Source organism: Mustela nivalis (assembly GCF_964662115.1).
Source record: "Mustela nivalis genome assembly, chromosome: 1".
In the NCBI taxonomy this organism is placed as follows: Eukaryota; Metazoa; Chordata; class Mammalia; order Carnivora; family Mustelidae; genus Mustela; species Mustela nivalis.
The window spans coordinates 212768021-212790534 of record NC_139020.1 but is presented as its reverse complement, the minus strand read 5'-3'; the positions used below and the strand labels follow the sequence as shown (position 1 = coordinate 212790534).

At 60.5% G+C, this 22514-nt stretch overlaps 1 protein-coding gene across 17 annotated transcripts in view; it reads right to left on the bottom strand.

Annotated features, from left to right (window-relative positions):
* The window catches only part of PTPRS (protein tyrosine phosphatase receptor type S), a 94153-nt gene that overhangs the window by 5860 nt on the left and 65779 nt on the right, over window positions 1-22514 (bottom strand). For 2 of the 17 annotated variants that reach the window (XM_082734848.1, XM_082734858.1), the window contains exons 8-28: window positions 21542-22123; window positions 20557-20690; window positions 20100-20244; window positions 15357-15662; window positions 13867-14060; window positions 13687-13713; window positions 11364-11481; window positions 9346-9951; window positions 8796-8893; window positions 7954-8207; window positions 7242-7335; window positions 6923-7138; window positions 6264-6421; window positions 5826-5837; window positions 5442-5554; window positions 3818-3865; window positions 2768-2865; window positions 2560-2683; window positions 1828-2003; window positions 1615-1734; window positions 11-165 (exon numbers count right to left, since the gene is read on the bottom strand). In XM_082734848.1, the coding sequence (XP_082590974.1) occupies window positions 11-165; window positions 1615-1734; window positions 1828-2003; window positions 2560-2683; window positions 2768-2865; window positions 3818-3865; window positions 5442-5554; window positions 5826-5837; window positions 6264-6421; window positions 6923-7138; window positions 7242-7335; window positions 7954-8207; window positions 8796-8893; window positions 9346-9951; window positions 11364-11481; window positions 13687-13713; window positions 13867-14060; window positions 15357-15662; window positions 20100-20244; window positions 20557-20690; window positions 21542-22123 (3778 nt within the window). Of the gene's footprint in view, window positions 1-10; window positions 166-1614; window positions 1735-1827; window positions 2004-2559; window positions 2684-2767; window positions 2866-3817; window positions 3866-5441; window positions 5555-5825; window positions 5844-6263; window positions 6422-6922; window positions 7139-7241; window positions 7336-7953; window positions 8208-8795; window positions 8894-9345; window positions 9952-11363; window positions 11482-13686; window positions 13714-13866; window positions 14061-15356; window positions 15663-20099; window positions 20245-20556; window positions 20691-21541; window positions 22124-22514 lie in introns of all 17 variants that reach the window. The other 15 variants (XM_082734859.1, XM_082734861.1, XM_082734860.1 and 12 more) reach the window with 11 other exon arrangements.

Below are 22514 nucleotides of genomic sequence, written 5' to 3'. Positions count from 1 at the left end.
CCAGCGGTACCTGCAGTGCACGACCACGGGGCCCGCGTCCGGCGGGTTACAGGTCTTCACCCTCCGCAGGAAAGCCAGGAACGGCGTCGGGTACTCGGGCACCCCGTGGTCGGGCCATGCCGTGAACTGGAACTGGCGGACCTCCCGTTTCTCGCTGGAGCCGTTCTGGGGGGCCACAGGGACACCGTGGTCACAGCAGCCCTCCGTGCGCGGACAGAGGACGCCAAATTCACACCCGGGGGGCCCAGGTGCCTCATGTACTGGTGGGGGGGGGAGGACCCCACCGATGTGTCCCAGCATAGCCAACATCATGCCGGACTTTCTCCCCAAATCCACCCCCATCTCAGCTGGGGGTGGCTCCATCCCACCAGGGGTTCTGGCCAGAACCCAGGAGTCCCCCTTGACTCACTGGCCCTCCCACATCCAACTGGCTAGGCCTCCCTCTGTCCCAAACCCGCCTGCTTCTCACCCACTCCGGCGCCCTTCCTGGTCCAGACCCCTCTGCCCTGGACCCCCTCCTCCAGCTCTTGCCCCAACAGTCCGCCCTCCCCCACAGTGGCCACCAGGGGGCGCCGGTGAGCACCTGAAGTCACATTTGCCCCACCCCCGCAACAGAGCTCACATCCACCTGAGAACCCCACCCTGAGTTAACCCATCCACCTGAGGGTTAAAGCCCAAGTCCTCACAGAGACCCTCCCCTCCTCTCTCCCCCTCATACATTCTGTTACAACCATAACACAGGCTGCCTCATTGTTTCTCCATCATGCCAGGCATGGTCCTGCCCCAGGACCTTTGTACAGGCTGAGCCTCTGCCAGAATATTCTTTCCCCGGATCTCATGGCTCCTTTCCTCATCATCTCCAGGTCCCCTGACTTAGACTTTTTTTCCCCCTTTCTACATATAAGATTTGTCATTTTACATGTTACTGTCAATGCCTTGTCAACCAGACTAAGCTCTAAAAGGGCAAGACATTTTGTCTTAGTCTTTGCTGTGTCTTGGTGCCCAAATCAGGGCCTGATGCACAGTGAGTGCTTACTGTTGACAGAGGACCTGGCTGGAGTCTGGGGAACATTGTGGTGTCAGCTGTCCTCTCTGCCCCATAATAACAATGAAAAAATGTCCTCCAGATAGCAAACAGCCTCACAGTTGAGAACCAGTGAAGTAGAAGAAACATGGAACCATGTAACTGACAGGAACCATCAGTTAAATGCATGTCTAAAGTTCCCTCTGCCCCAGGCCTGACTGCCCAGGCTAGCAGGGACTCTCTAGCTTTGTCTCCTACCCACCATGGGCCTTGGCTCGGTGAGGCCAGAGGGCAAGCAGGGAGGGAAGGCCTGGGGACATAACTGATGGCAAGGGGACGACAGGCTCACTGCTATGTTGGGTTCTGCTGGTTTTATCCTCCTACTGTGGCTTGGCACAGCAAGTCCCTCCTCTGAGTCTCACCTTCCCCATCTACGCGACAGGCTTCGAAAGAATGTGGTCAGCCAGGGCCCACACGCTTGCTTTTCTCTGTCTGATGGGAGCTCCTGGGACAGAAGCTGGAGCCTTCTGACTATCTCTTCCCCACCTCCATCACCCCCTCCCAGGCACCAGGCCTAGCCTGGGCTCTACCTTGTGCAAAGAGAATGTCCGGACACAGAACGTGGCCAGTTCGATGGTGTCCAGCAGCGTGACCTGGATGAAACCGTAGGTCTCTGTGCCCCTGTTGGGCCAGTACTGATCGCATTTGATCTGCAGAAGGCGAGAGAATGGAGGTGAGCGCGGGCTCGCGCTGGCCAGGGGGCGCTGGCCGGGGGCACTGGGGCTGCAGGGTCCGGGCCCCACCCGTGATTTCTCCTCTAGCCGTGTCATCATGACGATGGTCGCTGAACGCTGTTCCCACACCATACGCCAGAAGTCGCCGAAGGTCTCCGGCAGCGGCCCCTGCGTGGCGATGTACGCGTTCTGCCGCCGGTAGCCGTCCACGTAGTTGGCGTTGATGTAATCGCTGCCCACGATGCCTACGGCCGGGGCAGAAGCCAGAGATCAGAGGGGGGTCCTGCGGTCTCCTACACGGATTCCGTCTGGCCTACTACCTCCTGGGAGCCCTCCTGGACCGCCCCCAAGCTGTCCCCCAAGAAACCGTGCAGCCCGAATGTGGAGGTTTCTCCACCTCCACCCTACTGTCCTGGGGGCCAGACTGTTCTCTGGGGCGGGGGGACTGTCCTGTGCATGGCAGGGTCTGAGCCGCCTCTCAGACCTTTAGATGCCACTAGCTTCCTCTCCCCCGGAACGTGAACACAGAAATGTCCTCGGACCTTCCAAACGTTCCCTGGGCACTGAGAACCGCTGATGCAGAGGGACAGATGGAAACAGCTTACAGACAGCAGCCATCAGTTAACTACATTCCAAAAACTCCCAGGAGCTTCTGGCTGGAGTTGGACCAGGTCTGCGGCCAGCATCAGGCCTCAATTTCCCTAATCTGTGCCCGTGTTCGTCCACGTGGCCACGTGGAGGCCCAGTGTCCGCGTGCTGTCCCTGACACGGGCAAGGGCGGGAGGGGGCCCGGGCTGCTACCTTCGATGGGCTGGAGGATGACGCGGGAATGGTCGTACGCGATGACGTTGGCGTAGCGGTTCTTGGGCTTGTTCACTTCCAGGTTGGAATGCTCCCACGTGAACTGCTGGCCGGGGTCGATGGACTGCAGGGGAAGGTGAGCGGGGGAGGCATCAGGGTGCGGCACCGGGGGGCCGGGTGGGGGCGGGAGGCGGGGGCGCCGGCTCACCTCGTACTCCTGGGAGAGTTTGAGGCTGTCGTTGGCCTTGAGGCGCTCCGTGTGCTCGGCCATGTCTGCGATGGGGATCGGGGGGTGGCTGAGCATGCCTGTGAGGAGGGAAAGCAGACCCCGCGGTGCGGGCCGGTCACGAGGCGGCCGGCCTCAGGGTCGGGGGGCGGGGACACTCTACAGTGTGAGTCTGTGATGGACGCGCTGTGGTTAGAGCGAGTGGCGGGGGAGGGGAGGGTTCAGGATGGCCCACGCTGGGGCCGGGAGCCCAGGCCTGCGGGGCTGTCTGCCTGCGGTTGGGGCGTTCAAGGAGCAGCTCCCAGCTGAGCCCGACAACCCAGCTGCAGATGCAGGGGAAGGGTCGCCCCGGAAGATTCCAAGCTCCCTGTGCCTCGTCGCAAGAACCAGGCAAGTGACAGAGAAATGGAGAAGCAGACGCAGCTGGCTGGGCCTCTGGAAACCTCACTCCCCAGGGCACGGGCTGGAGATGGACACCCCTGTCTGCCTCTCCGGGATCAGAATGACTGTGAGGTCTGCTGCCAGGGAGCGCTAAGGCACTGGGGAGGGGAGACGGTGTGCACTGGGCAGGGGGTCCCCATCTCTCTGTGTGCCTGCATGGGGGCTCCTTTCCCCGTCTGGTGCACGGGACGGTAGGGGGGATGGGCTTGGCTCATTCTCCCCAGTGTCTGGGTCTGCAAAACTGGCCTCCGCTCCTGGGGTCTGGCGGGCTGAGCTACGTGCCGGCCCAGAGGTACAACCCAGCCAGGCCGGCTGGTAAACACCAGAATCCCCCCACCCCCCCCGGTGCTCTCCAAAAGCCCTTCGCTGAGGAGTAAAGCTGGGGTCCTGCCGCACACCCCCACCTACACGCAGTCACGACCAGCGACCTAAGGGCCCAACAGACCAGACCCCCGACTCCCTGGAGAAGCCAGTGCAGGACAGGTGGACAGAGATCAGGCGGCGGGAGGGAGAACCAAAGATGGAAACAAACAGGGAGTGTGGGGGTGGGGCGCGAAAGGAAGCCGAGAACAGAGAGACACAGGAACTAACTTTCAAAGTGAAACCCCGGATCCCTGAGGGGGCTGCTGAGGCCCGAATCTGCAGAAACAGCAAACAATAAATAAATGAAAACACACGGGCCCCCGCCTCCCCCATCCCCCGCTAGAGGCACGCACAATGGCCGGGCCACAGACAAAGGGCAGAGCGACTTCAACAGGGGACGCGGCGCCGCCCCCCTCCCCGGCACCCAGGACCTGTGGGAGCTGCTGGGAGTCGCTCCGACCAGACTGCAGCCAGTCCTGGTTCTCAGCCGGGACTTCGGAAAGATCCCAAAGCTCTTGGCCTTTTGTCAACATGTCTGCCCCCAACCCCCCTGACCAACCTGGCCTTAGGTCCCCTGCTGGGGTCAGCTGAGGAGATTTCAGATAAGGTGCAGGATGGTGAGGGTGAAACTTGGGGGCGGGGGAAGGGCCTATGGGCCCATGCCATGAGCTTTAAGAAGGACAGCAACTATCAGTTAAATATGGGTGTTAAAAATCCTCACTTGGATGGAAATAGAACTGACATGACCTAGTCCAGAGACAGAAGGGAGAAAGGAGTACATGAGGGGTGCCACATGGGACCTTTTGTGATCCCTTATGGCAGACTGCAGCCATCAGTTACACTTGATCTTAGGCAGAAGGCAGAGAAGCGACAGTAGCCATCAGTTAAATATAAGTGATCAAAATCCTCCTTTGAATAACAACAGAACTGATGTGAGACAGTTTAACAGCAGAAAAGAGAAAGGAGTATATTAAGAACAGCATGTGAGGTCATGCATGAGCCCTTGAGGAGGACTGCAGCCATCAGTAACACAAATGTTTAAAATCTCTGCTTTGAAACAGTTATGAGACAGAAAATAGACAGGAAGCTCAGAGACAAGAAGTAGAGACTGGATGCAGGGGGAGGGACAGATGTAACCATGCTGTGACCTCATAAGGAGAACAGCAGCCATCAGTTAAATGGAAATCTCCTTATTTGGTTAGAAGCAGTTGGCATGAGCCCATTAAGAGGAAAAGGATGAGAATGTGTGTGGATCACAGTACAGAGGATGATCAAGGACAAGACCCTGGTTCATTCAGTTCTCCCTCCAGGCATGGCAGGTGACCTGAGCAGACCCGTGTGACTCCACAGGGAACTGTGGAGAGCCAGGAGAGCATGAGCATCTGTGGACGAGAGACGTGCAGGGCACACGGGAGGCACAATCTCTGTACCTCGCCGGGGGGACATCCCACAGGAGCGTGGACAAAGGCCAAGGAAAAACCCAAACGCCCACCCGAGTGTCCCTAAGACCAGAATTGGGAGCCAGAAGCAAAGCTCTTTCCGTCAGAAGAAAGGACAGTTCTTGAGCCCATTTAGTTTTTGAGGGGTCCTTTCTGCTCCCAGAGACAACCCCAACCACCAGTGGAACGCAGCTTTGCAAAAGCCACACTTGGTCATAACCGGACCCCGTCCCTGAAACCCCCAAGCCCGGATCCACTCAGGATTTGGGAAGCGGGCATCTCACTGCACCAAACTGCTCGGCCGGGGGCCGAAGGGGCTCCGCGGAAGGGGCTCTGCCGAGGGGCCCACTCCGTCGTCTGTCACGCTACTCCCCCCGGCAGTGTGGATCCTGGCACCTAGCCCACGCACGTACCTGGCGTCTGGAAGTTAATGCGTCTCATTTCCACAGGGTCCTTGGGGTGGTGGGGGGCCAGGTCGGCGTTGTTCAGGAGGCATTTGGTGCGGGGCTCTGAGTCCTTGCGTTTACTTTGTGGGAGCAAGCAGAAGACTCCCTGAACACCGACCGGCACATGCCCCCAAACGCACGCGAATTCGCGGGAACGTCCGGTACCAGGAGTGCGCGACCTGGCCGGCAGGCAGGGGGCCGCGTACATGCACAGCTGGGGTCCCCAGGATGGCACGTGGACATGCCTGCAGCCTGCCGGCACCCCCCCTCGCCTCACGGACACAGCACCACCCAGATCCCCCTCCTTGGTCTCTTGCCCAAGGCCTCCCAAGGACGGGGCTTGGTCCTTACCTGTCGGGCTTGCTGCTCCCGAAAGCAGACACGGATTGGAAGGAGGGAAAAGAAGACAGGTGAGGGCTACCAAGCACCTGTTCTGTGATGGTGGGCGGCTTTCCTAACCTCCCAGAGCCTTGGGCTCCTCTGGAACACGGGGTGCATCCTTCCTGCTTGGGGGCCCCACCATGACAAGGGACGGCTCAGCCTTCCCTTTCTAAGGCGAGACACGTCCCGCGAGGCCTGGCAGGAATCAAGTCACTGGCCTGGTCTGAACCCAGGCTGTGTGACTTTGATCCAGTGCCTTAACCTCTCTGAGCCAGGGTTTTCTAGCCGTACGGGGGAGGACCTCTGTGATCACCCCGTGTGACTGGCCTTCCCCAGACCTTGCAGATTCTCCTTCCTCTTCCAGGGAGCCCTCCCTCCTGCCCAGTGGGGGAGTGCAAAAGGGCTCACTTCTTGTAGAGCAGGATGGCGATGACGATGCAGATGATGAAGACCACGGCTAGCACGGGCCCGATCACCCAGATGAGCCCCTCCTCACCGTCCACGATGGGCTGCGGGTCCGGGTTATCCAGCTGGAAGGGATCTGAGAAGGGGCTGGCCGCAAACGTCTGTGGGACCAGGGCGGGAGGGGCCTCCGTCAGGGTCTGTCTTACCCGGTGGTCAGAGTGGTCTTCTTCCAACAAACCTACGTCCCTCCCCGACTCTAAACCCTCCTCCGATGGTTCCTAAGAACCCTGACCCCTGGCCTGGCCCTTTGCCAATCTCTGCTCTCCCCATCGCCTCCCTCGGCCTCAGCCACTCCGAAGTCCTTCTCGTTGCTCGCGCCCCTCCAGACCTCCCTCCAACGTGTGCAAATCCTGACGACATCTTGTCTTGGAGGAACTCCTACACAGCCACCGGAGGCCTAGGTCCCAAGTCCCTTCCTCTAAAAAGCCTTCCCCTTGGAGTACCCCCAACCTCAAGTCCTTCCCTCCGCCCAGCCCTGGTTATGGGAAGCTGGAAGGGCCTGTGTCTAGGTCTGAGGTTGGGGCCCTGGGGGCTGAGGCCACGTCGGGGCCTGTGCACTCGGGGGCCGGGGCTGGAGTGGGCAGACACCGTCTGCGACTCACAGGCTCGCTCTTCTGCAGCACGGCAAGCACAAAGAGGACGTATCGGTGGCCGGGCTCCAAGCCCCTGTTGTCGAAGCCGCCGTACTGCTTCTGGTCCCCAGGGTGGAATGTGGGCGGCAGCATCGAGAAACGGGCGGCAATGTAGGGGCGCGGCGCCTCCAGCTGGCGCGAGTGCCTCAGGCTGCGCCTCTGCAGCCGCGAGATGTCCTGGATGAGCTGTGGGAACGGGGGCGTGGGGTGCTCAGAGGCCGGCCGGCAGCAACAGGGCTTCCAGAGGTCAGGACAGGCCTGGGCCTGGCAGGTCCGGGCCCCACCTCACCTCCTCCAGATCCATGTCTTCTGGGCTCCCCAGAGGGGTCAGGAACTGGCCACCACGAGACTTGCGCAGCGGCACCATCACAATGAAGTAGTTCCTGTAAGGAGACGAAGGGTCGGGGGCCAAGTCCGATGAATGCCTTCTGGCGGTGGGGGGCGGGGAGTGGGGAGTCCCTGCGCTCCGAATCTTCCCTTCTGCTTCTATGCCCCTAGAACCCCAGCCACACAGGACTATAGTTCCTGATTCAAGCCTCCAGGTTTTTGAGTATGTGGTTCCTTCTGCTTCAGGGAGCCTACCCCAATTCTAGCTCTTGAACTCCTACACATCCTTCAAAGCCCCAGCTTCCATACCCACATCTTCTCATAATCCTTAATTCTTCTCTGCTCCCCAGGCAGAGTCCTCGTCTCTCCACTGGGGACTCTCAACCCTGCTGTCTCTAACACACTGCGGGTCTGAGAGTGTCTGCTTCACAGTTCTGTCTCCCCACCAATCTGGGAAACCAGAAGCCAAAGGTCAGCCACACAGAACTATCAGGAATGATGGAGAAGACATAGGCCACAGGTAGCGAGAGTGCTCATGAAATGCCTCTGGGCAACCACACGGGCTGGGGCTGACATGACCCATGTGTCAGGGCAGGTGGCTCGGCCCAGTCACAAAGCTGGCTAATGAGGGGGTGAGGAATCCTTGGGGGGGTAGTGGGCGGTTGTGATCATACTGGACAGGCACGGGGCTCTGGCCGTCGGGCAGGTACACCATGATGAAGCCATCGGAGTCGGGCTTGGGGGCCACGCTGGGCTTGGCACTGAGCAGGTTAAAGGCGGTCCAGGCCGTGACGGTCTGCTGAAGGCCACCCAGGCTGCTGCCACGGTTGGTCAACACAAAGTTGTAGAAGGTGTTGGGCTTGAGGTGCGTGATGAGCTTTTTGGTGGTGCGGCCGTCCACGTCCAGTGTGAGCCCATTGTACTGGATCTGTGGGCCAGGGCCAGCTCAGTGTGGGGGGGTCTGTGCTGAGCCCCCGGCCCTGACTGAGCCTTGATCCCAGGCTCCGCCTCAACCCCGCTGAACTGTGATCCCCAAAGGAGCCCCAGCCCCGGTTCTAAGCCCAGTGTTGACTAAAACGTAATTCCAGAATAGGCCTCAATCCTAGGCTAACTCATGACCCTAAGCAGATCCTCAATCCCGGCTGAGTCCCAACTCTAACTGAGCCCTAATCACAGACTGAGTCCCAACCCGGACTGAGCTCTGACCTCAGACTGAGCCTGGATCCTAGGCTATATCGCCTGCAAGGCAGATCCTCAATCCCAGTTGAGCCCGCACCCGACTGCCAACCAACCTCGAATGAGCCCCAATCCTTATTCAGCCCTAATCGCAGACTGAGCCCTGACCCAAACTGAGCCTCAATCCCAGGTTAAGTAATGACCACAGACTGAGTCTCAGTCTCAGCTGAGCCCTGATCCCACTCAGCCCTGAGTCCAGCTGAATCCCAACCCTGGTCAAGTCCCAGCCCTTAACCTGGCCCGCCTGCTCCCGGGGCTGGGGGCGGAGGGCGGTCTGCACCTTGTAGGGTGTGGGTGAGTTGTAGTTGTCGGGAAACTCCCAGCTGAGCAGAACGGACGTCTTCATGATCATCTTCACCTTGAAGTTCTTGGGTGAGACTGTGCCGGGCAGCGGCCGAGTGGGAGAGAGAAGAGAGGCCCCGTGAGTGTGGGCGGGAGGGCGGGGCGGGCCGGTGGGGTGGGGGTGGGGGGCGGCCCAGGCGCTCCCTGTCATCCGCTGTGCCTGTGCCCACAGCCTTACTGCCTGGCCCTGCCTGGCCCTGTCCCAAGTCCCTGCCGGGGAGGGGGGAGACGGCGCTGCTGCAGAGAGAAGACGGAGCAGGAGGGGGAGAGGGAGGGTGCGGGGGGAGGGGGTCGGTGGGGGCGGCGGTGCCACCTAGGCACGTCCCACCTTTGCCAACGCCGGAGCCTCGGGGTCCGGACTCGCCTCGAGTGTCCACAAGGAAGCAGAAAAGTGATCACTTACCTGGGTGGGGGAGAGGGAGGGGGCTGGGGTGGGGGTGGGCACAAGGCCCGGTCCGGCTCTGGTGCGGGGATCGCCGCGCGCCTACCTTGGTCCCGCAGGAACGTCCGGTAGCGGACGGGGGGGCTGTAGGGGCCGGGGCCCTGGCGCGTGTGGGCCCGCACTTGGAGGTCATACGCCGTGTCGGGCTTGAGGCCCCGCAGCGTGAGCACGTTCTCGGCGCCCGGCTCGGCCGCGGCCGGCAGCTCAGTCTCTCGGGCGGGGCCCAGGGCTCCGGCCTCCCGCACGGCCACCGTGTACTTGATTATGGTCCCGCTGCGCTCGGCGGGCACGGGCGGCAGCCAGCGGAGCAAGACAGTGCCCGTGGAGGCGTTCCCGGCTGCCTCGAGGATCTGTGGGTGGCCGCGGGGAGTGTCCTCGGGGATGCTCAGGACCTCGGCCGCCTCCTCGCCCAGGCCGCCTCGGCTCCGGGCCGCCAGCCGAAACACATACGTGGCCCCCTTATGCACACCCAACGCCGTATAGTGGTCCTCAGTGGGTGGGAACTCCAGCGTGGCCAGGGGCGAGTCCTCACGGCCGAACTGCAGGCGGTAGCCCAGCACCTGGTCCTCGGCGGTGCCGGCTGGGGGCTCCCAGTGTGCCAGCAGGCTGCCCTCGGGGGTCTGCCGCACCGACAGGGTGGGGCGGCCCAGCACTGCAGGGAGGGGGAGACAGGGGGCATGTCAGGGCCATGTGGCCCGTCAGAGTCAGGAAGTCTAGAAGTCATGAAGCAAGGGGCAGGGCTGCAAGTTTTAAAAGGGGTCTCAGGGAGGCCCCACTCTGTTCCAGGCAAGGGAACGGCCTATGCAAAGGCCCTGCGGTGGCACTGAGCTGGGTGAGTGGAAAGAACAGTGAGGCGGCCGGGGACTCAGAACCCAACGAAGGAAAACGTCTCCAGATGCCAGAGCAGGCCCGCATATGTTTACCTCTTCTCGTTCAAAAGTCACTCAGCTCCTGCCTCACTGATGTGACCCCTGCCTCCCGCCAGCATATGATTAAATACTCATGGGACACAGGAACGTTTCAAAACCTTGCCCTTGCCCCATGGTTCTCACGGTCTCGGTAATAATCAATGTGCCAAGGTTCTCGTAAGTCTAGCAGGAGAGAAGGTCTACAAATAAAACCAGTCTTCTCCTCCTGCAGGACTTATCAGGACCTTTCAGACAGAACATGCAGTGGGTCTGCTTGACAAACACAGCTGTAATGCAAGATCCCTGACAGAAGACGAACAATCAGGGGAGGCTTCTTGAAGGAGGTAATGCGTATGCCGGATACCGCAGGATAGAGACTAGGCAGATGGATGGAACAGCATGGACACGGACCGGCGGCGGCATGGGGAGGGGCTGTGTCCAGCTGGCCAGCAATGTCGGGCTCTGTGGGCTGAGGGAGGGGCCCTGGCGAAGGGGTGGGTGCAGGATGTGAGGTGGAGGGCCTGGAGCCTAGCATTCCTGAAACACAACAAACTGTTGCCTACGCCACACCTTGGCCTGGGCTGTGCCATCTGCCCACAACCTCCTCCCCTTACATTTTCATGGCAACCTCGCCTCCTCCTCAACGTTGGCTGGAGGAAAAAAAATAGTCCCTTGGGAGTGATGGTAGGGGCCTGGTGGGGCCAGAAAGGGAAACTGAGGCAGTGCCGCTAAGAGAAGAGGTTTCACAGTGCAGTGTGGGTGATGGCACACGACCTCCGCACAACCTACGCAGGGTGATCAGAGTTGTGATGAGGGAAGGCGGGGGAGAGGGGGGCGCCAGGGATGCCCACAGGGAGCACTGGACCGAGACTGTGGGCAGGGGGCAGGCCGGGGAAAGGTCTCCAGGCGGAAGGAACAGCCCTGGTGAAGCCAGAATGGGACAGAGGCCTGGCTGTGGTTCCCACCCGGCTGCAGCTAAGCAGGCGGGGAAGCCAGTGAGGAGGAGAAGGTGGGGCTGGCCGGCCTCCTGAGTTGCCCCCGTGTCTCTGCTCTCACTGGCTCGCTGCCCAGTGCTCTCTCCTGGGTGAGCTCAAGAACACCATGGGGTGCTCTAGGGGGCAACAGGGCCATGGTGGGGGTTGGAGGGCTCTCTCACCTGCTCCCTTGGTCACAACCACCTTGGGTTTGCTGCGAGCACCGTCGCCTTTCATGGTGTAGGCGGCTACGGTGATGGAGTAGGCGGTCTCTGGCTGCAGGTTTGTGATGACCATCTCCTGCGGGCAGGGATGGTGGTCAGCCGCGCCACCGGGCTTGAGACCGGCCCTGCCCACCCCCCTCCCCGGGCTGGGGTCAAGCAAGGCGGATGTGGGACCTAGTCTGCGGGTAGAGGCGTGCATCCGAGCTCATGCACAGACCCCAACACACAGCACGTCCATGCGAAATTGGGCACACGCAGCCTGATACCCCAACATCTTCCACCGGGACCAGCGCTCTCCCCACCGCCTTTGCCCCCAGGCTGTCCTCCCTGCACCGGCCACAAGAGGTCGCCTGTGAGCACCACAGTCACGACCTGCCCTCCTATGCCTACAGCCCTCCAGGGCTCCCACCTCCCATAGGGGTAAAAGCCCAAATCCTTCACTGCCTGTCCCTGCCTCCTCCCACTCCCCCCCACTCCCCCTGCTCCAGCCACTGGGCGTCCTCACTCCTCCGGGATGCCAGGCTTGCGCCCACCCTAGGGCCTTTGCCTGGGCTGTGCCCGCTGCCTCCACGACACCCACTCGTGCGCTAGAGAGGCACCATCAGGCCACGAGAGCCAATTGTTACATTCTCAGGAATTTTGTAAGCCCGAATTAAACACAGCCATTATCAGAAAGTAACTTAAGTACACGTACATAAGAACAAAAGTAGTGAATACTCAAAACCCACCCTCTCCTTGTCTTACTACATTTCGCTACGATCAAGGCCCTCGGGGTGATTCTGTCTCGTGTCTGTAGCAGGAAGCTACAGGTGATAAGCTACAGATCGGGACTGCCCACCCCCCAAGCCCAGAGAGTGCCATCAGTAAATCTTTGCAACCCCTCTAGACCCTGCCCCAACCGGAGCCATCACTAGACACAGACAGCTGACCTTGGACAACGTGGGGATAGGGGTGCTGACCCCCGTGCAGTATAAAATCTGCATGGCACTTCTGACTGCCCCCCGACCCCCCCCCCCCGAATTCAACTACTATTACCTTCCTGTTGCGCAGAAGCCTTATAGATAAATGTAACTGACGAAAACATCATTTGCGCATTATCCATATCAGATACTGTATTCTTACGCTAAAGCAGCTAAAGGACAAAGAGGAGGTCACACTGTACTGTGTTTCTCAAAACCAAACTGGCCGGTAAGTGGACCTCCGCAGCTCAAACCCGTTGTGTCCAAGGGCCAAGTGTATTTGTGTCTTGTTACAGTGGGCCGTCCTCTCCCACACTGGACTGGGACCCCCAGGAGGGTGGGCTCAGGTCTGTCCCGGTCACTGCTCGGGAAATTATGGCTTGTCCTGCAAACGTTCGAGCTGCCACCTGACCTTGCACACATACCCTCACAGTCATACGTGTGTCCACGTCCCCACGCATGCACACCCACAAACACGGTCCAGCATGCCTGGGTGTAGGGGGCGGGTGGCCCCAGGTCAGGTGCATGTGGAGGGGGACAGGGATGGATGAAGAGAGGGTCTCCCGCCCCTGGGCCTCACATTCATCCCTCCCAGGGTCTTGGTGGATGGGAGGGGCTGAGGTGGAGGCCTTGGAGGGAACTCACCCCTCCACCGGCCTAGGGGTAGGGAAGAGGCAAAGCCTCTGGGCGTGGCGGGGGGGGGCGGCTGATGTCAATTTAACATGAGACCTGGGGCTTTCAGAAGACTGTGTCCTGCGGGCCTCTCCCCTCCCCACCCTGCCGGGGCCCACTGACCCTCTCACCACCCAAGGGCCGCAATGAAGCAGATGCTTTGGCCAGATAGAGAAACTCGGAGGTCAGAGAAGGCTGAGCCAGGTGACAAAAGAGTCTGGCTGGGTTGGAAACTGGCCCCCACTTTGGATCTGCCAGCCCTAGGTCCAGCAGGGGAGGCGGTGGGGTGCAGGGGTGAGGCAGGGCTGCAGAAAAAGCTTGAGCAAAGGTGTGGCGGTGAACACCACGGCAGGAGCAAGGCTGGGCGCTGTGCAGGAGGGGCACTGTGTGAGTCCGGTGGGTCTAGGGGCCATCCAGGTAAGAGGGCTAACGTATACCCTGAGTCCAGGAACCCAGTAGGGCTCCTAGGGCCATCTGCCTAATTGAAAATTGAGGCTACACACTCCACATTACCAGTAGGCATCTGGGGCCCAGGGGAGAAGATCCTCTTACAAAAGACGTGCAGGGGGAGTGTGTGGGGGGGTGGGGTGTCACATCACTGCACGGCCCGCGGGAGAACACTGCAATGGCCGGGCAGGGGTGCTACTTACATATTCGGCTGTGTCGTCCGTCTCCCACTGAGCGTGGGAGGAGGCGGCAGGGGAGAGAGGAGGAGGTGAGCAGGTGGCCAAAGAGAGAGAAGCAGGGAGAAGGCAGGAGTGCAGGGTCTGGGGGCCGCCCCGCCCACCCAGGCCCCGCCCACCCGAGCCCCGCCCCAGAGCCCCGCCCACCTGGGCATCAGCCAGCATGATGTCCTTGATGCGCGGTGGCCCGCGGGCCTCGGCGCCCTCCATGCGTACGTAGTGGACCTGGTAGCCGCGGATCTGGCCGTGCTGCCGGCCGGGCGCGGGCGAGCGCCACAGCACGCGGATGGCCGTGGCGTTGAGCGCCTCCGCCTCCACCTTCCGCGGCGGCGCGCTGGGCACTGGCGGGGGCAGGGGAGGGGCGGGCAGGGCCGTTACTGGGGCGCCTGGCCCTGCCCCGGGGCAGCACTGCTGCCGGATGCCCGGGTGCCAAGTGGCTGCTGGTTAACTTGGTCTGAGCGCTCACCACCAGCTGGGAGGGCACCCCTCCTTCTCGGCTCCCACAGCCCGGAGGTCGGGTGGGGAGGGGGCCCAATGGTGTGCCCCACTTACAGATGGGCCACTGAGGTCCCCCAGAGCCTAAGACATCTGCCCAGGGCCACATGACACGAGTGAGCCCTGCACGCCCCGTTCCTCGGTCGTTACCCACCTGCCTCCATCCTAACAGCATCCTTTCTGGGCAGGGGCTCTTACTCCAATTTTATAGATGGGGAAACTGGGACCCGTAAGTCCGGCCCTTGACCGCAGGGTAAGTAAGAAGCAAAGCCCGGGCTGGAACCCAGGCTGTCCAGCTGCAGGCTCCCATGCACCCCAGTACGCAGCCAGCCCCAAGGATCATGGCCCTTCCTATCCAGCCACATCCCGTGGTGTGGCAGAAACAACCAACCCGTCCATCTCTTCCCTGCTCTTCCCACCTAATGGCACGGCTGCCGACCGGACCTTTCTGGCCATGGCTCGGAAGCCCGGCCGGGTTCCCAACGCCAAGGACCTGCAGCTTTATTGGAGAAGCTGCCTGCCTGCACTTCTCCCCACGCCTCAGCTTCTACCAGTGGACTCCAGACCGGAGCCTCCTCTCACTTTGCAGTCAAAACGTTCTGGCTGGAAAGTCAGCCACGGCACTCGAGAGCCTCACACCGCAGAAAACCGGCCATTGCTAGAAATCAGGCTCTGTGCCCCAGAAACTGTTAACCATCCGCACCCCTAGAAGCTGTTAACCAGCCTACCTACTTGCCAGATAGGACGGCTCGGACCGAGGACGCTCCAGATCCCGGCTTATCCCAGGAGTCTAAAAGCTAGGTTTCTGGGGTTACGGACGCTAAGTCTGTCGCAAGTGCTGCTGGCCGTTCCCCACACTGTTTCTGTAACTTTCCACCATCGGACCAAAAAAAACAATACAGGTCTGTCCGCTTAACCTCCCAGGCACAAGGCTCGGGAGGAAATACCACCCGGAGGGTCTAGAACGGAGCGTTCCAGGATCAAGGAGCCCAGATGCCGTGGGGAGGCTGCTTGCTTCTGGTCTCGCCCTCAAGACTGTGCCTTCTACCTTTGGACCACCAGCCAGCCCCGTTCTGCAGAGCCCGAAGGTGCCGAGGCGCGGGACGGGCTGGGGCCTGCGGGGGTCCCCGGCCGGTGCTTACCGTCCTCGTCGGTGCGGATGACCACGGGCGAGCTCTCGGGCCCTGGTCCCACCTCTGTGTGAGCGACAGTCGTGATGCGGTACTCGGTCCACTTGTCCAGCGCCTCCAGCAGGATCTGAGTGGTGGTCGGGGGGATGCCGTTCACCTCCTTGGGCTGTGGATCCTCGGAGCCCAGCGGTCGGTAGTGGACGCTATAGCTCACCAGGGCCCCGTTGTGCGTTTCCGGCGGCGGTGGGCGCCAACTTACCAAAATGGCCGTGGAGCGCGTGCTGACACATTTAACGTCTTGAGGGGGGGCGGACGGTTCTATTGGAGGGGGGGGAGAACGTGGGGGCGGGGAGGGGAGGCGGGATGGGCGGGGAGGGGGCGGGGAAACAAAAGATGGGAAAGAGAAAATAAAACAGAAGATGATAACAAACAAAACAGAACCAAACCAAAGGGAAGTCGAACCCAAAAGAAGCGGGTGTCAACCAAAGGTGAGATGGACAGGTGGGCATGGGGGCCGGGAGGGCTGGCCAAGAACACGGGCTCGGCGCCGGGGGCTGCACCTGCCCGGCACGCAGGGGGGTCCTGGGGAACAGCAGGAACATCCCCCTTCAGGAGAGCTATCGTGGGCTTGGCACGGTGCTGGGGGCGTCACGGACTAACGGAAGAAGCATCCGTTTGCTGAACCCCTACTATGTGCCAAGCACCACGCCAGGTAATTACATGAAAAGCCCCATCTATCAGGCACCTACTGTGTGCTAGGCATGGCACTGAGCTTTATAGGATAACAGTAAATGCATTTATTTGCTGAACACCTACTGTGTGCCAGGGGAGTAGGGCTGCCAGGGTAAAAGCAGCAAAAGTCCCATTTATTGGGCACCTACTGTGTGACAGACACAGTGTCAGAGCTTTACAGGTTGACAGCAAAAGCATCTGTGTACTCAACACCTGTTCTCTCAGGGGTCCTGGAGGCTACCCCGTGGCTTACTTCAGCTAGGACCACCCTCTCAGGCTCACCTGGGAGAAAAAATAATGTCCACGTCTTGAGCACCTACTGTGTGCCAAGGTCTTTACAGATCATTGTTCTTCCAGCACCACACCATGGCCATCACAGATTAATGGCCAAGTCTTATTTATTGAGGACCTACTATGGGCTGGGCATCGCTAGCCCTTCGAAGAGAAAAACACCAGTTGCCATTTACACAGAACCTTTCCACACTAGGCACTTTATCAGCTAACAGCAGTAGTCCCCACGGAATGAGGACCTACTACGTGCCAGGCCTTACTGAAAAAAGCCCCTACGTAATAAACACCTACCATGTGCTAGGCCCTGTGCTAAGGGCCTTGTAGCACATTAATAGTCCCCACTTCTTAAGCACCTACTGTGTGCCGAGGACTGTGCTAAGGGCCTTCTATGTAAACGGTAACAGTTTTCACTTCTTGGGCACCTACTATTTGCACAGGCAGGGCCAAAGGCTTTGCAGATGACGACATCATGTTCTGAGCAAAACCTGTGTATCTGAAACCACGCTAGGCCCCCTCAGACAGACAACGGCTCTTATCTGAGCACCTACTATGTGCCTAAAGCCAGGCCAACCTCCTTCAAGAAAGCACCACCTACAGAGCACTTACTGTATACCAGCTGTTCTGTCAAGGGCTTCGCAGAACAGCCGCAGCCCCCGTGTTCCGGGCACCAGGAAGCTTCTTATAAACAACTGATGGCTTCCATTCATCGTGTGCCAATTACGTGCTCAGAATTAAAAGAGCATTTATGAAGCACCTACTGTGTGCCAGGCAGTGTGCTAAGTGCTTTGTTAAATAGCAGCGATAGCTCACACACATAAAGCACCTACTGTGCGTATTCGGGGCTTTATGAAAATAACATTAAGCCCCCATCTGCTCCGCACCTACTAGGAGACTGTATTAAAGCCATTCACCCTGTGCACACCCCATAACCTAGCCCTTTACACTCAGCATGTGTCCCCTCATGGTACGTCATTTAATTCTTAAGATGCATAAATGGCCAGAACTATCACCCCTCCAGCCTCACTCCACATTACCCGCGGGGAAATCAATTTCAAAGCCCAGCTGCCTGGTCTTCTATGATCATTGCTTGTAGACCTACTGGTCTACTGGTCTACTGGGTACCAAACCCCACCTACCCTGGGTGCTTTTTGCACATCACCTTCCACTTCACAGAGGAAGAAAACGGAGGCCAGAAACAGCAAAGCTGCCTTGCCAAGGGCATGGGACTAGAGCCAGGATTTGAACCCAAGCTCAGCTGTTGTCCAGGGGCCGTCTTGATTTGAGAATGGGGACTTAGACCTCAGCCTCGGTCCAGCTGAGAACGGCTGGAACCATGTGACTTCAACTGCCCGTGGCTCCTGAATTTTTCTTGCCTGCAGGGAGGCCCAGGGAGGCCACTGGCTTTGCTTCAAGGCAAGCCACACAGAACACATGTGGCCTATGTCACACATAGTGCCTATGTCAAGGCACACAGAACCCCTACCTACCATGGCAGCCCATTTGTTCAGTGAGCACATGTCTAGAGAGTACTTGTACGTGCATACTGACTGCCAGGGCCACCAGAGGAGAAACAGAGGGTCCTATTCTATCAGAGACTACCAGACACCTCAGAGGCCTCTCCAACGGCTTACTTCAACTAGAATGACCCTCCGGCCTCACTTAAAGTGAAATGCCGACATCCCCTCCTCTGATACCAGACAAGTGGGGCCCTCTCTCCCATTTCTTGACCAGCCACCCCAACCAAAAGTGCCTGGGGGAATCAGGCAGGAGTGGGAAAACCAACCAAAGAATGTGCCGGAAGGAATGGATTCGCTGAGAAAGGGGGAGAAAAAATAAAATCAAAACCATAATAAAATAAGAAACAACGGTGATGGTGATGATGATGAGAAAAACCATAATAAAAGAAAGAAAGACGCCTTCCAGAAAACTCCCAGTCTGGTTACCTACCTTCCACTCTTCAACTGCTAACTTAAAAGACTTTCTTACGAGGGAGGGAGTGGCTGAGTGTTGAGCTATAAGGCCAGACCGAGCTCTGGGTGGGTCTCTGGACGCAAGCGGGCCCAAGCCCTGCTCCGGCCCCCAGCGTGGGTACGCTGCAGTTCCAGACTGGCGCCGACGAGGCGGGAAGGTGAGACGGTGTGGGGAGACCCACGGCTGAGTGGTCTGGCCTCCACCTACCCTTGAGTTCAGCCTAAGAAGCCCGCCGTCCCCAGGGGGATACGCCTGGCCCTGAGTCTTGCTGCCAGTTCTCTCGGGCCCCACCCGTCCTGGGATGAGAAGTGGGGAGTACCTTCTCCCCCACTCCCTGTCCTGGGCCGCCCCGGAGGTTCACGTGGCTGGGCCAAAGCCGCTTTCTTGACGACCGTGGAGGCCGCCTCCTTCACAATCCGGCCCAACCTGCGTGACATCTTGGGGAGGTGGGGGAGGGTGACAGACCCACGGACAGGCACTGGGGGCCCACCGTGCCAGTTTCCCCACTTCTGGGCAGGCGTGGCTCTTGGCCATGGTGTAGAAAGCTTGCAGAGTGTGGGGGCTGTCTCGATTTGGGCTCTGGAGTCCGTGTGGCCTAGAGCTACTAGGGCACAGGCTGGTGGTGGGGGGCACGCAGGGTGAGCCGTTTTTGTGAACCTGCTTGAGACCAGCGCGTACTCACCTTCGCGGCACTTGTGCCCATCTCTCTCACGTGGCCGCCCGAGCCACAGGACACCCTCACTGATCGCCTCACGCACAAACACGCCCAGACGCCGGGGAGCTGCAGAGCGCTCCGCTTGGCACAGGGGAGTAGGGAGGAGGGAAGGGGGCTGGGGGTGGCAGAGGTGCTGTGTCTCCGAGGCCCCTGATCCCAGCGGCTCAGACGCCCAGGCCCAAGCTGCCGTCACTCGCAACTGACCCGTGCCCCCCGTGTGCACACACCCGGGGGGGGGGATGTGAAGGTCTGAACACCGAGGCTGCTTCCGGAACAAGGCCTGCTCTGTGACTGACTGAGAAGGGGGTGGGGAGGGGAGGTGGGGAGGGCCACGGCAGTGGAGGCCACACTGGGCTAGGCTGAGCGCAGAAGAGGGGCAGAGGGAGGAGGGGAGGCAGGGAGACAGCGGGGTCAGCGGCCTGCCTCGGCCCTGAGCGCAGAGCAGGCAAGCAGGGCGGTGTCCGGGGCCACCATGGGCCCAGAGCCAGCTGCCGGCTGCAGTGTTCTGGCCAAAAGGTGATTTATCTGTGACAGGGAGGCAGGGTGGGCACAGCAAAGAGCTCCAGGGACTCGAGAGCCTGTCCTGGGACCTGCACCCCCTCCCCTCCTGCTCCTGCGCCTGGCAATGGCGGACCAGGGGGCCAAGCCACCTGGGGAGGCGGCGGGTCTCTGTACACCCATGAGGTCTGGGAATGACCGCGTGTGAGCTGGGACAGCCCCGAGGAGCCCTCCCGAGGCCTAGGAGTGGGCACAGCGTGGCTGTTCCGTGAGCCCCAGATACAGGGCAGTGGGGGGGTGGGGGCGGGGAGGAGAGAGAAGGTGCCGTCCACACCTGGCCCCGACGTAGGGGGCGCACCTCGGCCCCCCCAGGGCTCTACGCCCTGGGAGCCCGGGTGGGGGGAGGCGGGGCCTGCGGGAACCCCCAGCGCAGCGTGGGTGGGCACGTCGGAGGCCGGGCGCCCCCCACCCGCGGCGGCGCGGCCAGGGTCAGCGTGCGCGGGGGGGCCCCCCCCCGCAGGGAAGGGCGGGGTCCGCGAGACACCTACTGGACTGCAGTGTGCGCTGCCGCACCACCGAGGTGAAGGCGCCCAGGCCCTGCACAGAGCGGGCCGCCAGGCGGAAGGCGTACTCCGTGTTGGGCTTGAGGTCGTCCACCACGAAGGCCGTGGCTGGGTCGAAGGTCCTCCCCACCTGGGGGCGGGGCGGGGCGGGGCGATGGAGACAGGCAGAGGCAGAGACAGACCCACGGACAGAGACAGACAGATGGTGAAAGAGACACAACAAGAGCAGGAGAGACAAACGGAGACACGGAGACAGAGACAGCGAGAAAGGGCCGGAGACACGGGACGGACAGATGCGCAGTCCGCCGCAGGCCGGGCAGGGGGAAGAGAGACATCGGGCACCGAGTCAGCAAGTCAGAGGGCTGCCGCCCGGCCCCCTCCCACCCTGCCCCCCCCACCCGCACCCATGTACCGTGTTCTCCCCGGGCCCCTGGCCCCGTACCTCTCTGCCGTGGTCGCCCTCCCGGAACAGGAGCTCGTACTTAATGATGCTCTCCTGCCGCGGGGGGCTCCACGAGAGCCCGATACTCGTCTCCGACTTGGCCTCGGCCCTGAAGTTCATGGGCTGGCCTGGTACTGTGGGGGAGGGGAGAGGAGGAGAAATGGGGATCACCGCGGAGAGGTCCCCTCCTGGGGCGCCCAACGTGCCAGGGGTCCCCAGAGCCCCAAGAAGCTCAGCAACTGCCGTGAAGGCGAGGCTGCTCGTTCCCGAATGTTCTCCACTGTGCTTCTCTTCTTTACCCCGGGGACCCACCGCAACTCCCCCATGCTCTCTGCTTCCCCCAAACTGAACGACAGAGAGACTGCAGGGGTGATGTCTCAAAACACGGAGTCCCCGTCCTGCGTGAACTCTAGCAGCACAATTCTGACCCTTCCGCCCCTTACTTTGAGCAGCTGCTGAGCCTTCTCGGCTTTGAGGTTCTGAAGCCTGAGCCGGACCAGAAAAGAAGGGAAACCCACAAAAAGCCGGGGCCCCACGCACCTAAATGCCCAACCCCCGAACCCTGCCCCTCGACCTGATCGGCCAGGTGGCCAACCCACTGCCTTTGGGCGGACACCCTTTCCCTTTATAATTCCAAAGCAGGTGGCATCCGTCTCTCGGATGGGAACAGAGCAGGGTCTCTCAACCTCAGACACAGCCGCCAGGACCCGTCTGCACGTCCCACCGTAGCCCTGTGGCCTTGCCAAATCCAGTTTCCCAAAAGAAGACCGAAATGGGAGACTTCTGGGACAATTTCCTGCGTCCGAAACGCTAGCACGAAAGTATTTCAAAGCATCCATGCAGGATGAAAAACCCACCTTGGGGCTTGTAGGCAAGATGAGCCCGCTGGAGGCTAAGAGGTACCTGACTGCCCGCCCCCCCCGCCCCGCCCCCTCCTGTTTCCACCACCGGATGCCTGCTGTCCGCCCTCCCACGGGCACCTCACCTCCCTGCTGTGTCTTGACCTGGATGGGGTCCGAGAGGGGCCCGTCGCCCACAGAGGTAAAGGCCAGCACGCGCACGGTGTACGTCTCGTCCTCCAGCAGGCTGCCCACGGTGGTCAGCAGGCTGTCGTCCACGTTGTGCTTCTGCCAGTTGCCGACGGGGTGCTCGGGCTCCATGGTGTAGTAAATGCGATAACCCCGGATCAGGCCATTGGGCTCCACGGGCTCTTCCCACTGGATGATCATGGTGGTGGCGCTGAGCATGCGGGCCTGCACGTTCCGGGGGGCGCTCGCTGGGGCCTGTTCGCCTGTGCGGGTGACCACCGACTCACTGGGGGGCCCCTGGCCGATGGAGTTGACAGCGGACACCCAGATCTCATACTCTGAGTTGGGGCTCAGGCCACCAATGCTGTAACGCGTCGTGGTGATGTCCTCCTTGATCTGGTAGGGCCCGTCTTGGCTCTTGGATTTATATTCGATGACGTAGTAGGACACCGGGTCTGGGTTGCCGGAGTCCCATGTGATGGTGATGCTGGTGGCTGTGTTCTCGGTCACCACGGGAGTCCCCGGGGCCTTGGGGAGAGCTGCGGGTGGGAGGCACGGTCACACGTCAGGGACGCGGGCTGCAGACCCCGAAGGCCGGGTGACTTTCAGCCAAACAACCAACCTCGCTGCACCTTGACTTCCTCGGCAGTGACCACAGGCCTCATGACCCGCCCATCCCATCTCCCATAGCGGGGTTTGGTGAACTCTGGCCCAAGGACAGGGCTTGGCAAACTCTGCCACAAAGGGCCCCACAGTAACTATTTTCAGCTTTGTAGACCAGGGAGTCTTTTGTTGAGACTATTCAGCTCTGCCCCTGTGGCCCCAAAGCTGCCATAGACAAGACACAGGTGAATGGGTGTGACTGTGTGCCAATAAAACTTTATTTATAAAAACAAGTGAAGGGCCAGATGCAGTCTGCAGGCTATCTGT